This window comes from Eleginops maclovinus, chromosome 14 (assembly GCF_036324505.1).
Source record: "Eleginops maclovinus isolate JMC-PN-2008 ecotype Puerto Natales chromosome 14, JC_Emac_rtc_rv5, whole genome shotgun sequence".
Lineage (NCBI taxonomy): Eukaryota > Metazoa > Chordata > Actinopteri > Perciformes > Eleginopidae > Eleginops > Eleginops maclovinus.
The window spans coordinates 11,340,960-11,355,380 of record NC_086362.1 but is presented as its reverse complement, the minus strand read 5'-3'; the positions used below and the strand labels follow the sequence as shown (position 1 = coordinate 11,355,380).

General features: G+C 43.7%; 1 protein-coding gene across 2 annotated transcripts; it reads left to right on the top strand.

Moving 5' to 3' along the window:
* Positions 1-432: 432 nt before the first annotated feature.
* On the top strand, positions 433-14,421 carry fxr2 (FMR1 autosomal homolog 2). 2 transcript variants are annotated; one of them, XM_063900859.1, is made up of 17 exons: positions 433-1,128; positions 3,763-3,815; positions 4,592-4,685; positions 5,453-5,524; positions 6,824-6,972; positions 7,211-7,304; positions 7,581-7,697; positions 7,809-7,979; positions 8,076-8,154; positions 8,254-8,363; positions 8,841-8,927; positions 10,426-10,645; positions 10,744-10,923; positions 11,042-11,233; positions 11,337-11,444; positions 11,673-11,761; positions 11,937-14,421. In XM_063900859.1, the coding sequence occupies exons 1-17, from the start codon at positions 1,078-1,080 to the stop codon at positions 12,042-12,044; spliced, it is 1,974 nt and encodes a 657-aa protein (XP_063756929.1). In that variant the 5' UTR covers positions 433-1,077; the 3' UTR covers positions 12,045-14,421. The 2 variants fall into 2 exon arrangements, with proteins under 2 accessions (XP_063756929.1, XP_063756928.1); XM_063900858.1 differs by having other exon boundaries at positions 8,254-8,411.

Sequence of the window (14,421 nt, the reverse complement as noted above, 5' to 3'; positions counted from 1 at the left end):
CGTTGACAGTTTATAAAAATATCTGTTTCATTAAATCATTTTTCCCAATTTCAATGTGAATCTTTGTGTTTCAAGCATGTGGTGGAACTTTTTGTGATTAATTATATGTATAGTAACTTTACTGTATTGCTGTTTACACAAGGGCTGGTGGTCCTTACTCATCAATGAGTGGACAAAATTAGCTATGGAGCCAGTCAATTTGAATACATTTATAATTGACACATAGAAAAACCAATGGATTGTGTGAGGATAAAACTCCCTATATTTTATTGGTCACAGTTATGGACCAACCCTTATTTGCTAAACCAATACGTGAGAACTAGAGTTGATTGCCCAGGTCTTTGACCAATCATAATGCTGGGTTGCCCAATGGGCGGGTTTTTGTCATGGATGGGTGGGGTGTTCGAGGTCATTCAGTCCCACTCTGATTCACTCTATCGGCGTGTATTTGTGGGGACGGGTAGTTGGAGTAAGGAGTCGCCGGGCGGCAGTGCAGCTCAAACGCTTTTTGGAGAGAAACGCCGCTGGAATTGCACCACAGACTGAGGAAACGACCCCCGGTGACGAAATTATTCAACGCAAGAACTGCGCCACACGCACAACCAAAACACCTAGACAGGCTTTCACATGCTAGGCAGATAGCATCCCTGAAAACTGACGGGATCAAGGTGTTGATAGCTAGCCTCCCAGCTAATTATCCATCAGCTAGCATCCTCCTGCCGTAGCATCATTAGCTTTCTTCTGCTCTTCGCGCACGTCGAGACTTCACCATTGCTCGTGGCGGTGCCTTTCAGCTCGCGAGCACCAAATCTCCAATTCAAACAGAAACCGACAACGGAGCTTCTTCACGAGCAGCTGCTACTGGAGACAGCTTCTGCGTTGCAATAGTTGGCACCATCACACCCATCTCCCAACCCCTTCACCTCTGCCCCTCTCCCTCCACCCGAAACACTGGAAATCCACAAGCGGCCGGAGAGCGCCGACGGGCCGGCGAAGCTGGGGGTCCTTACGATACCCGACTCGCCGGGAGTCGTAACGGCAACAGAAAAGCTCAACTGTGGGGACGTACCGACAAGTATGGACGGGCTCGCCGTGGAAGTTCGCGGCTCGAATGGGGCCTTCTACAAGGTAACCTGGTTAAAGTCGTAGTTTACAGTTGTCCCAGATAAAAGTTTACTTCCAGAAAGAACTGTTCGGCTTCCTTCTTTGTACGTCCAGCCCCAGATAGACATGGAATATTTGACAAATTATAGCTTTGGACCAGTTCTGACAAACCGGGATGGTTTTTCCCTTCCATTAGGTTTGGCCATTGTGGGGTGGGTAGCTAGCTCCAGCTAGCTCTTAAGCTAGGCACAATTGTCATCACCATGTACGGCCTATATTTGGTCCCTTTTTTAACAAATGTCAATGTGAATACAGATCATGTAATTGGAACCACATTCTCATAGTTTTAAAATGGCATACTGCATTTTTCATAGCATTTAGCTGTGTCCTAAATGTGGGATGCAGTCATTTAAAACCGAAGCGAGCTGCTTATCACAGAGCTGTTGTTCAGTTCCTGCTTTGATTCAGTATGATGAGTACCACATTAATACTTTATTTGTTTTGTACCTTTACCCACTTCCAGCTGCACTACTGTACCTTAGGTCTTATGGACATTGTTCTGACAGGGAAGAACTAGAGTCTAAGTTTCTGTTTCTATTCTGCCTCATTTTCAAAAGAAGGCAAGTGTAGTTTCCTATTTAGAAACAGGCATTCAGATATCACATTTAAGATGTCAATGAAGTGGCTTCAAATTGAATTTGACTTACTTTTTAATTTATTTTATAAAAGGAAAGCTGCAATATCAATGTTTGGATTTGGGTCTTGGAGTAATTTAGGATTTCAATGTTTTGTTAAAACCCTGATGTAGTTAAATATCAACAACCTGCTTTCCTGTCTTAATCTTTTGTGTAATTACTATTTGATTTTAAACACGTTTATTACTCCATGTGCTCTTCTCCTCTCCAGTTGGTCAGATTGTCAAGTGGCCACATGGTGCTTTTGGGATGAGCCTATATTTACTCTCATGGTGCTGCTTCACCTGTCGTTGTCTTTTACAGGGTGACAGTTTGGCTAGGGCATAAATGAACATTTCTACTCTTCTCCATTACATTTATTATCTCACAGCTCCGATTTAGTGGATGACATGGACACTTACCTGTAGTGAGATTCTAAATGTCATACTCCAGTTGATGTGTTTTCCTTGTTAGGACATAGAGGGGCAAAACGCTTTCATTGCGTTTTTTCCTGTTGTGATTCACACAGGGTATGAATTGATTTTGCTTTTAAAATGCACTTCCTTCACTTTGATGGCAGTGTGACTCAGTTAGTTTAACTACAAATCAAAATCACAACCTGTTGGGGACTAACAGCACCTGTCAGGAAGGTGGCAATCTCTCCTGTGTGCCTTTTTGCAACTGCAGGCTCATACCATTCCAATTGATAAAAAGCCTTAAGGATGATTCAAAATGTGAGTGGTTTTCCACATTTGTTTCTTATGTTTTCCATTAATTAAGATATTACTTTTTCCACATTTATTAATATTTATGTCTGCCTTTTTTGTGGAAAAGATGCATCAACTCTTTTTTTTTGGGAAAGAGAGGATGTTTGCAAACCAGCTTTCTTTTCCAGTCTAAATGATAAACCCCCCCAGTCATGTCACATTAGAAAGAGGGCTTTCCTGCCCTTTGACCTGGTAGTACTTGATGGTAGAAATACTCCACCTGACATAACATGCACATGCAGCTGTCTCCTAACGTGCCCTCTGAAAATGGGAGGATAAGCACTTTTTCCGTCAGACCTGTTGTGCCTGCTGACTTTTCCTCCAGGTGATAGCAGGCCTAATGCCACTCGGATCCCTACAGTGAGAGACGGATGCTTATCATTCATGTGATGCATAATTTGACCATTTGGTAACAGAAAAAGGTGGTGATTGATGATCAGAGTTGTATTCAGATCTGTAAAAGGGTGTAAAAATCCTAATGTGTCTACACACACATTGCACCCTGAAACCTTAGCCAGCTCTTGCAGTATAGGCAGCTTCTTTCTAGCAGGTGAATGGACTCTTTCCCCTCTCCCCAAACCCACAAATGCTTGCAAAATACTGCCTGACCTCTCTGTCCCATATACGGTAGTGTCACACCAAGAGACATGCAACACCCACCAATTTCCCCCGTCTGATCAGTGCTTGAGGGTGTTTTTTTTTTTTTGGTCAAATGGCATGCCGGGACAGATTTGTGGCTCATGATGGACATGTAACACATTTAAGGCATCTCTTTCTCTCTTCTAGTATTTATCAGATAATATGTCCATATAGGCTTGGCTGTGTGAGCCTTCCTGTACATGTCCCCTGTTAAAACTGCCTCTTGTAAAACTGAAGTATTCAAACTTACACACAGAGAAAGCTCTCACATTTGAATTGTGTTTGTGTGTGTGTGTGTGTGTGTGTGTGTATGTGTGTGCGAGAGAAATTTCCTGGCTGTCAGGAAGAGTCAGTGTTCATCGTCACTTCATCCAGCACAGAACTCGCAGCCAGAGAAATTGTGTCAGTGATGTCTTGGCTTCGGAAAAAGCCCTAGATGCTCTTTCTCAGCAGTGTTGTTGGTTAGCTTGGCTTATGTTGTTTACACGAGAATTAAACGCTCGCAGCCCCACTCTTCATCACTGTGTCTCTTGCTCATTGATGCAAATAAAATCCTGTCTCTCTGATTTTTCTTTTAGGGTTTCATCAAAGATGTCCACGAAGACTCACTCACAATTGTTTTTGAAAACAAGTAAGTGTCATGTATATCTACTAAATGTTCCATACATGGGAAAATTAAGCCCCGGCTGTTGTGATTCAACACTTTTACGTCTGCTCCCAGCTGGTGCTTTACCCAGGTGTTCAAAATTGTCCCTTTCAGCACCTGGTATGCCAGTGCCTGGCATGCAGCTGTCCATACACGTCTCTAACCGTTTTTTCACCTCCTGCTCTGATCCCTCCTGATAGCATGCCCCACCTACTGTCCCTTTTCCACTACCCACCCACCCCCCCGGTCCCTCTTTATCTACTTGGCTCTGAGTGTAGAGCAGGGTGCCCCTAAAAATAGTGACCCGAGGTATGCAGGGTAGGAGGGGGTGGCAGTATTGGGCCTGTGTCATTTTTTTTTTAGGCGACCCCCTCCCTACTCTCACTTTCTCTGGAGCACATGGACCCATTGGAGTAGCTGGTTGTAAAACATAGTGATTGAATACAACACCTTTTGGGGTCTTGAATGATAGCAATTAATGAGTAAATGCGCCAGTTATTAACTGCACTTTATGGCAGTCTTTATTCATTGTTGTTTAATGTAAAAGGACGTCATACAATGAGCAATCACTCACTGTCCAGGCGCAGTTCCTCAAACTTCATCATTAAACTGACCCAGTTCCATAAAGTCTGTTGATGTGCTGCACAGCGTTGTCTTTTACAATCCCAGTATGACATCAGAGCAAAAAGAGATTGAGCTACAATGCTATTATTCATATTTTTAAATTTACATATTTGTGTTACCTCTGCGTCTCTCCATAGCTGGCAGCCAGAAAGACAGTTGCCCTTCAGCGACGTGCGGTTGCCTCCTCCAGCCGAATACCTGAAGGAAATCGGGGAAGGGGAGGAAGTTGAGGTAAGGCCTGCTGCTTCGAACCGCTTTCAGCTCATCCACCTGAGTGAGACCTATGTCTCAAAGCCCATAATGATCATTATGAGCCAGGATTAATTGTCATCTTCAGTACATCCAAATAAACCTCTGTTATGCCCTTTTTAGTTTATGTTTTACTATACAACAGCTGTTTATAGATAGATAGATGAATAGTTAGATACTTTATTCATCCCAAAGTGGGAAAGGATGTTGTTACAGCCGCAGTGTCAAGCTCTAAACATGAGTTAAAAGATAGAATAAGCATTTTAATTTACAGTAAAAGCAAAATATATACTTATTCACAGTAGAAATTTATGAATTGTAAGGTTTCTCCAAATAAAATGTATTATTAGAAAAGACATTGATCATTTGAAATGTGAAATATACACGATATAAAGACAGTGCTGAATACATTTGAATACTCTGCATTTAAGTCAGGATGTTTGACCAATTTTTGGTGATTTTGAGCAGGTGATTAGAAAAGATAAATAGTATTTTTTGTTAGAACATGTAGAAGTTTTCATTCATGAATTGTAACCAATAAATGTGTCCTTACCGTCTTTGCGCATTTCTTCCATATGACACTAGCTAATTGTTCAATATGCATCTAGTCTGCATTTGCAGCTGAGGTAATGTTGGCTGTCCTCACATCTTGCTTTCCACTGCAGATAGTCGGAAGCACAGATAAAGATGTAGTAGTTGTAGTTTATTTTGTCTCCTGCTTAGCTTTCATTCGTTGTTTCTCCTCACAGGTTTACTCAAGGGCCAACGAACAGGAGCCATGTGGCTGGTGGCTGGCCCGGGTCAGAATGATGAAGGGAGAGGTGAGTTGTTCCAAGACCATTGTCTTTCTACAAAATGAGATTAAAAGGCAGGAGCAAGTGATGGAAAGCTATTGAAACCATTGAAAAGTAGTTTCATCCTTCATCTATGATTAAATTGCAATATTTTGACACAAAAACTAGATTCACAAGACTTTCGTGTTTTCTTCTGATGAATCTACAGGAAAGAAGTCTATTTTAAGCTGGTTTTAGTTGCCAAATCTTTAATGTGCCTTTTTTTTATGTGGGGAAACAGCCATGTGATGAAGGTGTTGTTAGTTCCCGAGGCTCCAAATAATCATGGAACTACAGGGTGGAAAAGGACTTTATTATGTAGACATTGCTGCCATGTAGCTTGTTATTTATCGCGCAGTAATGGAGCGATTATATTTCCCTTTGCCGTCAGTCTGTTGTTGTCATGCCAGTAAGTGTTTGTGAAGCTTAGACTTGTGCTGAGTGAATACAGGCGTGTAGTGGGATAATAACTGCTGGGTCGTGAGCCAGACGATCCAGTTTGTCCTGATGTGGTCTGACAAAAGTTCCCTCAGATTATATTCCTCATACATCCTGTGCTTTTTCTTCTCACTGACTACATGTGATGTGGATTTCATTGGTTTTTTTCTTCTAATAACCATGCATCGGCTGTTAGTCAACTACAGGTTGAATAGTGGGTCAGTGGGATATGTAAAGGACTGCGTCGTAGTGCCACTGTGTCGGGGGGGGGGCTGCTGCTGGTGTCGTGCTGTTATTTGGAGCAGTCTGATAAGAGCCTGCAGGAATGTCTAGCGCTGACTGATGGCTTTAATTCTGTCCTTTGAGCATGGTGTGTGCGATGTTCATCTCACCGCCTCACACTCTCACGGTTCCCCCTTTTCTTTCTACACAAGCTACAGAATGATTGCAGTTTTGATGTGATGCTTAATTCCCCAATTTCACTGGAGATCTTTTAGTTTATTGTATGACAGCAGACATCAATTACTTCTTAATTTGAGTGGACCTCAATTAATTTCTATTTTGACAGCTAATTCAGATGTTTTATATGGACTGAAAACAACATTTTCTGTTGCACAAAAGAAAGTATTTTGAGCCTTCACAGTTTATTTAACTGCAGAATCCAGAATACTTTGTGCCTGTTTGTAATTTTCATATTTCAAATCCAATGCATCAAAAAGAAAACAACATTTCTGCTCATCTTTTCACATTTCTTTTATTAATTTGGTTTTCTGAGCTGTCAATCTTTACCGTTTGGGCCATTTCTGGCTACGTTTTTTTAAAATCATTCTCTAATGTGCTGTTTTGTAGTTCTACGTGATTGAATACGCGGCATGCGACGCCACATACAATGAGATTGTCACAGCGGAGCGCATCAGGCCCCTCAACCCCAACAGCCCTTCCTCTAAAACCTCCTTCCACAAGGTCCCCATCCCTGTTCCAGAAGACCTGAGGGACATGTAAGTGTCATTACATTGTCAAATTAAGAACTTTTGAGTTTAATTTATTCAAGGTCGTATCAGCATTGCACCATATTGTAGTATTTTCTTTCTGAATGGATCATTTTACACCTTAAACGTTAAGTTCTTGAATGGCTAGTTTCCTCAGTAAGCAGGGGTGTTATGTTGACCCACTGCTGCCTAATGAATAACAAAGCTGACCCCCCCCCCCCCCTGTGGATTGTTTTCTTACGGACAGCTGTGAAAACGACAACATTCACAAAGACTTCAGGAAAGCTATCGGAGCCAACTGCATCTTCTACAGTACCGAATCACACGAGCTCATCGTGCTGGTGAGTACTTGTCAGTTGTGTCTCACCTCAGGAACGAGATGTTACAAATGTAAATATGCGGTCAACTTAAAAGGAGCTGTAGTAATAACATAAAAGGGATGTCCTCTTTAAATACAGTTTGGTGTAGATTTGATTTAGCGCATGGTGCGTAGCCTCCTCTTCCTGTCTTGCTATGTTGTTGTTTTTTTTGAGACAAGACAAACCCATTGACACATTACTGAATCCACATTTTATCTTATATAAATGTAACTTATTCCCTTTCTTGTTGTCTTCCAGTCTACAAACGAAACCACAGTAAAGCGTGCAACACTTCTGAGCGACATGCATTTCCGCAGCATCCGTACCAAACTCATGCTAATGTCCCGCAACGAGGAAGCAACCAAACATTTGGAGGTAAACCTACACCCTCACTCATCCTCTCAAATGCCTTCAATAGTGTCCGTACTACTCGATTAGAATAATAATTTGGCTTTAACATCTAGTGTATTTGATTTGCCCTGCCAGACAAGTAAGCAGTTAGCATCAGCGTACCAGGAGGAGGTGAAGGTCAGGGAAGACCTCATGGGACTTGCCATCGGTTCCCACGGCGCCAACATCCAGCAGGCTAGGAAGGTGGCCGGAGTCACAGCCATCGAGCTGGAGGAGGAGAGCTGCACATTCAGGATCTACGGAGAGGTATGCTTGTGTGTTAAAGAGCCTGTTGATTATTGTCCAGATATTTGAATTGATGTGTTAAATAACATTTCATTTGGTCTTATGTTTGTGTAACAGTCCCCAGAGGCGGTAAAGCTGGCTAGAGAGTTTCTCGAGTTCAAAGAAGACTACTTTCAGGTACCGAGGAACCTTGTAGGTGAGTGAGCCACATTCTTGTTCAGACACTACTTATCTTTGCACTTCTGTATTATCATGACATTCTTTGAACCCACTTATTTCTTTTTGTCTCGCTCAGGCAAAGTCATCGGCAAGAACGGCAAAGTTATTCAGGAGATTGTTGACAAGTCAGGCGTGGTCCGCGTCAGGATCGAGGGAGACAACGACAAAAAGCTTCCCCGAGAGGAGGTAGGCAGGCAGGGGGCAGGCAGGGACGACACTGCCGGCAGCAAAGAGGTGAATGGACCGAATGGCTGGCCTGACAGTCCTCAAAAAACCACCCCTTTGCTCTATAAAAAGCAAAGCTTATAGTGTAGAAGTCCCATGTGCTGTCTGCTGTGGCACTGTTGCATCCTGCTGCTTTGTATCTCTCGTTTTGTCACTAGCACTTATGTTTTCATCGCTTTCAACACACACTGCACATCATTTGTCAGTTATGTTGGCTGTGTGTGGGCTGTCTTTTGTGTCTGATGGGTTGATATGTTTCTGTCGAGTGTGCTTCACGTGATTTTCAATACTGATCATTACAGAAGTAATTGCCTTTAATGTAAGTTTTCTCTTTCCTAGTCTGTGAAATTTCCCCGTTACTGGCACTCAAGGATGATATTTTCTTTTGTTTTTATGATGCATAACTCTTGATTCCCCCCCCTCTATTTGTTTCATCAGGGCATGGTTCCCTTCGTCTTTGTGGGAACTAAAGAGAACATCAGCAATGCTCAGGCTCTGTTGGAGTACCATGTGTCCTATCTCCAGGTTAGTCTGTTCTCCATGTTTACCAACAGGTGGCAGCACTATCCTCTCTCTGTTCCTGTCACTCAAAGATAAAACTGAAAGATAATGTTATTTTGGTCTTCTGTACATTGCAGACATTTTTACTTTGATTAATTTCATATGTGTTTCTGCTCAGAATATCTCGACACAAGCAAACATGTTTCAAGACACTTTACGTGCCACGTGGCGTAAAGACAGGGTGCTGCTGGGAAATGTGGGCGTTTCTGCAGGGTCATTTCATACCGGTCACCTGTCTCCAGCCCCACATGCAGAATGCTGCTGAGAGCGCCTCCTTTTGCCCTTACCTCATGTGCTTTTATTAATAGCCCCTCTCTCCGGGGCGGGGTGAAGGGTACACAGGAGTTTAGATTACCAGCTATCTGGACCCTCAGCGTCCGAAAATAACGGCAGACCCCCGTCCTGCCTCACTTCCTCCACGCCCCCCTCGAGGTTCAGCTGTCGTTGGTGGAGGCAGCTGTCACGCCGTGAACTGAGACCCCCCTCTCCTCCAAATCACCCTCTACTAAAACACCACTGAAACTGCTGTCAGTGCACAGCTGCCATTAGACGCCAATGCCCACCCCCCCAAATCCATTTGGCTTTTCTGGGGAAAAAAAGTGATTGGGAAAAGATAATAGTTGTTTTCAGAAAAGTTTCAGCAGTGATGAACAGATCCTTTTTTAATTAATCAACATGTTTCTTACCTAATACCTCTATAGATATTGTGACAATATTCTAGGGTTGACTTTTTGTGCATTTAGGGATAAATTAATAATATTTATGGTAGTCATCAGTATTGTGAATATTATGAGTGAAGTCAATCAATTTAACAATTAAAACTAAGCTCCAAAAACTGTACCGGCAGCCAGAAAAATAAACCATTTATGCTATAGAATATCATATCCAAACCCTAAAACGAGATCTGGCTGAAACTTTCTGTTAGTTAGAGGGCTCTAAGTGAGAGTCCTGCGTGTCACATGGGCAATACTGTAGTTCGAGGGGATCCTTGGTAAAATCAATTGTGAGAATGGCTGTAAAATCCTTATCATTATTAGTTTCCCGTGTCTAAAACGACTTTTTGTGAGGGTTCTTAAGCCAAATATTAGGAACCATATGGGCTCATCTGTCTAATCAACTTCGGTATCGTGTCTGTTGAAAAGGCTGGGAGCAAGCAAGTGCAAGCTCTTACACATCCAACACACTTTCACACTAAAATACTTTGTTATTTCTGTTTCTGACAGTGAATTTAACACAATAGTGCCCCTTAGTGGCAGAATGATAATCTTTATACCAGCTCACTGCAGATGCTTGCTTAGAATGGCTTGGTCCACAAAGTGCCTATGAAGCTTTCTCCTTGATAAATATTTGTGAGTGTGCTTTCACTTTTCCGTGCGTTGTGCTTTGTTATATTCCATTATAATGTATGCTTAGGAACAAGCATGTAAGTGCATAGTAACCACAACTTTCCCCTGCCCTGCAGGAGGTGGAGCAGCTGCGCCTAGAGCGTCTCCAGATTGACGAGCAGCTCCGTCAGATTGGGGTTGGTTACCGCGCTCCTGCTGGCCGAACTGGGGGCCCCGGTGTTGAACGGGAGAAAGGCTACTTAACAGACGACAGCAGCAACTCACTCCACACCTCTCGCACCTACGGAGGCCGCGGCAGAGGGCGTAGAGCGTCCAACAGCCAGTACTCTGGATATGGTAGGAGGGAGATGCACATATTTGAAAGTAGAGAGTAGAAGATATTTCTGTGATGTGCTATGCTAATAGTTGATTTTACTGATCTACGCTTGATCTAGGCACAAACTCTGAGCTGTCCAATACTTCTGAGACGGAGGAATTGGGCGATCGAGACCAGCGGCCTCGTGGCCTAGGCGCCGATGAGCGAGGATCCCGACGGGGCGGCAGGGGCCGAGGCACTAACTCAGGACGAGGCCGTGGGGGGCCAGGGTCCAAGCCTTCCAACTCAATCAGCTCAGGTAGTTAAAGCCAAAGTTTAGGTTCCCAGCAAACACGGGTTAAACATGTCTTGGTCCTAAGTGGAAGAAAGGGAACCTGTAGCTGTATTACTAATTCTATTTTCTGTGGCATACGCAGTGCTGAGGGACCCGGACAGTAACCCGTACTCCCTGCTGGAGGGTGAGGGAGAGCAGGCCGAATCTGACATTGTCGATGGCGTGGCAGATCGCCGCAGACGCTCCAGACGTCGCCGTAACGACCAGGAGCCCAGTGTGATGGATGCTGCCACAGAGTCCGACGGCCAGGCCGCCCCCAGCGAGAACGGACTGGGTGAGCACTCAAGTGTTTTCATCTCATCTCTGCAATCAAAGTATTTGTCAGTTTAATCCGAAATGATGAGAGACGGTAATCTTTATTTTCCCCCATTTGACAGATGATGAAGCACGACCTCAGCGCCGCAACCGAAGCCGGCGCCGTCGCAACCGTGGCAACCGCCCAGAGGGAGGTTCAGCCAGCCGTGACAGACAGACAGCTGAAGGTGGTGAGTCATCATTTTTTATTTTACCTCTTTAGAACAAATATTTACATCAATACAATCATCATGGATCACTTACTTTTAAATCTATAAGAATCTTCATTAGGTGTTCATTAGTTTATAATTACTACAGGCGTGCTGATCAAACGAGTACCTGGACTTTTGAAAACACTATCTTCATGTATAATGTGTCTTCCAGCAGTTGCTCTGGCTAACAGATTTTGATGTTTCTAGTGACTGTTGCTGACTACATATCCCGTGCCGAATCCCAGAGCAGACAGAACCTGCCCCAGAAGGAAAACCACGCAGGCTCTGAGCCCAAGGTAAAGGATGAAACATCTAACAATTATTGCATGTTGATTCACACATGAAGGTGCAACAAACTATGACACCTACAACTGTTTGGCACGATAACTATTACAGCCTCGGCTTGGTTTCATTGACATAAATCAGATAGTTTGTCCATTCTCACCTTTTACCACTTTTTGTTCCCTACAGGAGAATGGGACCAGCGCGACAAAGGATGAGCGAACGCCCTCCGTGGGATCCCCCAAAGGCATGAGCTCGGCCAGTGAGACCTTGACCTTGGTCAACGGGGTCTCGTAAAGAGACGGACCTGACCCTCGCGAACCCAAGTCTAGAGCAAGACTCCATGGCAAACTCTGTCCCTGCTTGCATTAACTTAAACCTTAAACAGATGAGTGAAAAGTACCTGACAAAATACCTGAATTCATACTACGAGAGTATAAAAGTACAAAAAAACGACAAACGCATCTACTTAAAAACACACGTTAACGGTGTATGCTATCCTATCTATCAGTACTTAGTGCTTATTTAAAGAAAAAAAAACTAGCTTGCCAAAAAAGAGCTGGTGGATATGACTTGATTTTTAAAAATACTGAAATACAAGAAACAGGACGAGACTTTTTTTTTGTTTTTCAAATGTCTTTATTTGTGTCTTTTTGTTATGTTTATTTTGTTCATTGTTTATCACTGGTTCGGACTCGGCGGTCGCTCTCTCAACCAAAACAGACGCGTCTCTTCACAGTGTTAAAGTACAGACTAGAGAGATGTACGCTGTAGGGAGCGGCGAACAAGCAGACAGGCCAATAGCTTATGTGACGCGACGTTCGCACACTGAACCTGGGAGTGGAGACAGACAGACAGATTGGAATATTGATAGACATTGTGCCTTGAATTTGAAAAAAAAAACGAATAAAAAAAAAAACTTGAGTTTTTCCATTAAGTTTGCTTTTGTTTCCTAAGAGGAAGAAACAGAGGGAGAGGTGTTCTTCCAGGGGTTTTTTTTTTTTGGTAAAAAAAAAGACAGACCTGTGAGGGAGTGATGAGTGAAAAAAAGGATACAGAAAAGGAAAGAGTGGCTGGCCAACGTGAGGAAGAAAGTATGCTGCCAAACACAAAATTCAAGGCGCTTGTTCTCATTCCGAGTTGAATGGACGGCGTAGGGGTGCGTACGTGCCCGCGTATGTGTGTGTTTGTGTGAGATATTTGGCAACCACAAAACAAAACTGGGAGGGGTGAGGTAACAAATCCTAGCCCTATAGGCGGGTCGCACGGTGAGGCATCTCTGTTAGCAACGGGCCTGAGGGGTGTCTTCCTCCTCTTTCCTGATTTAGCTCTTACTGAGGGTCCAGGGTGGCTCCTATACAGCCTTGTAAACAGGACAGGCTGAGACCAGACCGACGGCAGACTTGAAACTATAGATTTAGACTTAAGGAGAACTATACCGTGCCTCTTTCTGTGTCGGAGGGGGGCGGCAGTGCTAGCTTCCAGCCACACTTGTGTCTTGTCAAAAACCACTGCAGCGCACAGCTCCGGATGCACACGAGGGGCGACCACCTTTTTTCTGGGACGGGTGCTGCTAGTGGGGTGGGGGGGAGGGGAGCCTGGAAACCCGCAGACTGTGGTACAGCTTCAAATGACCACGAGAGCCACATGACACACAGGCCCACACTTACAGGATACACACATACACACCAGGTGCGCGTAGGTCGCAGGAGTAGAGGAGCGCAATCCGCAACAAAAACAAGCGAGGTGTCCCGTCTTGTACCTGGAAGTTTGGGTTGGCAAAATGGAGTAAGAGAGGGACTCGAAAAACCTCGGTGGCTCTCTACTCATGTTGTTACTGTTGTCTTGGTTACCGCTCTCAAGTTTTTTTTGTTGCTATTTCCACATCTTTAGAAAATATGAAATAAAAAATTGAAGTGAAATCAACCTCTTCTCTGGAGACGAACTTTGATTTCTCTGTCTTGTGAGTTTGCAGTCTATTTTTCTAACTTGCATGGCATTTAGTAGTAGGTGGTGCCTGTCCTGTGCATGAGGAAAAGGGTGTTTATTAATCTGACTTACAAAGCCATTGTTTCATTCACTAGAATTGCTGCTAATGTACACATTGAATGTCCAACTAACGTCTTGAAAAAGAAACTTATTTGTGACTTCAAAAACACCCCCGCCCCCACAAGAAAAGCCCAAGTTTCTATCGGTGGAGTCAGAAAAAGGACCCATTTCTTCGCTTACAAAGTATTACATTACAAGGGCAATATTGTGCATGACAAGCAAGCGCCACATGACCAAAGGTTTTGAGAGACAGATGAATGGGAGTGTGGTTGAGTTGACCCAGATGCTGCTGTCATACATTTCTGCTCACCTGTATGTTGTGTTTTTAAAGAATGAACGAGCACTTGAGTATTTGTACCTTGGTTCAGTTGCATGCGTGTGAGTGGAGGAAGCCCTAACCGGTATGTTTGTGTTTACCTTTATACCTCATTGTGTGAGTACTGTATATCCTCATGTATCTGTACCCCTCGCGTCCTGTTGAAAGGCTGCTGGCTGCGGTGTGTGTGTGTGTGTGTGTGTGTGTGGATGCTGGTTGTACAGTTGACTCCTTACTCTGTCAGATTTTGTCTCTGGTTTTCTCACTCATGTTCTGATGGCAATAAAGGACTTTTCATTGTTTGGTATA

Excerpts from the sequence above, each read along its gene's own strand:
- fxr2 (XM_063900858.1), top strand. The coding sequence starts at position 1,078 with ATGGACGGGCTCGCCGTGGAAGTTCGCGGCTCGAATGGGGCCTTCTAC. Across the intron at positions 8,155-8,253 it reads GGTACCGAGGAACCTTGTAG|GCAAAGTCATCGGCAAGAAC; the intron begins GTGAGTGAGCCA and ends TGTCTCGCTCAG. Across the intron at positions 11,445-11,672 it reads CAGACAGACAGCTGAAGGTG|TGACTGTTGCTGACTACATA; the intron begins GTGAGTCATCAT and ends TGATGTTTCTAG.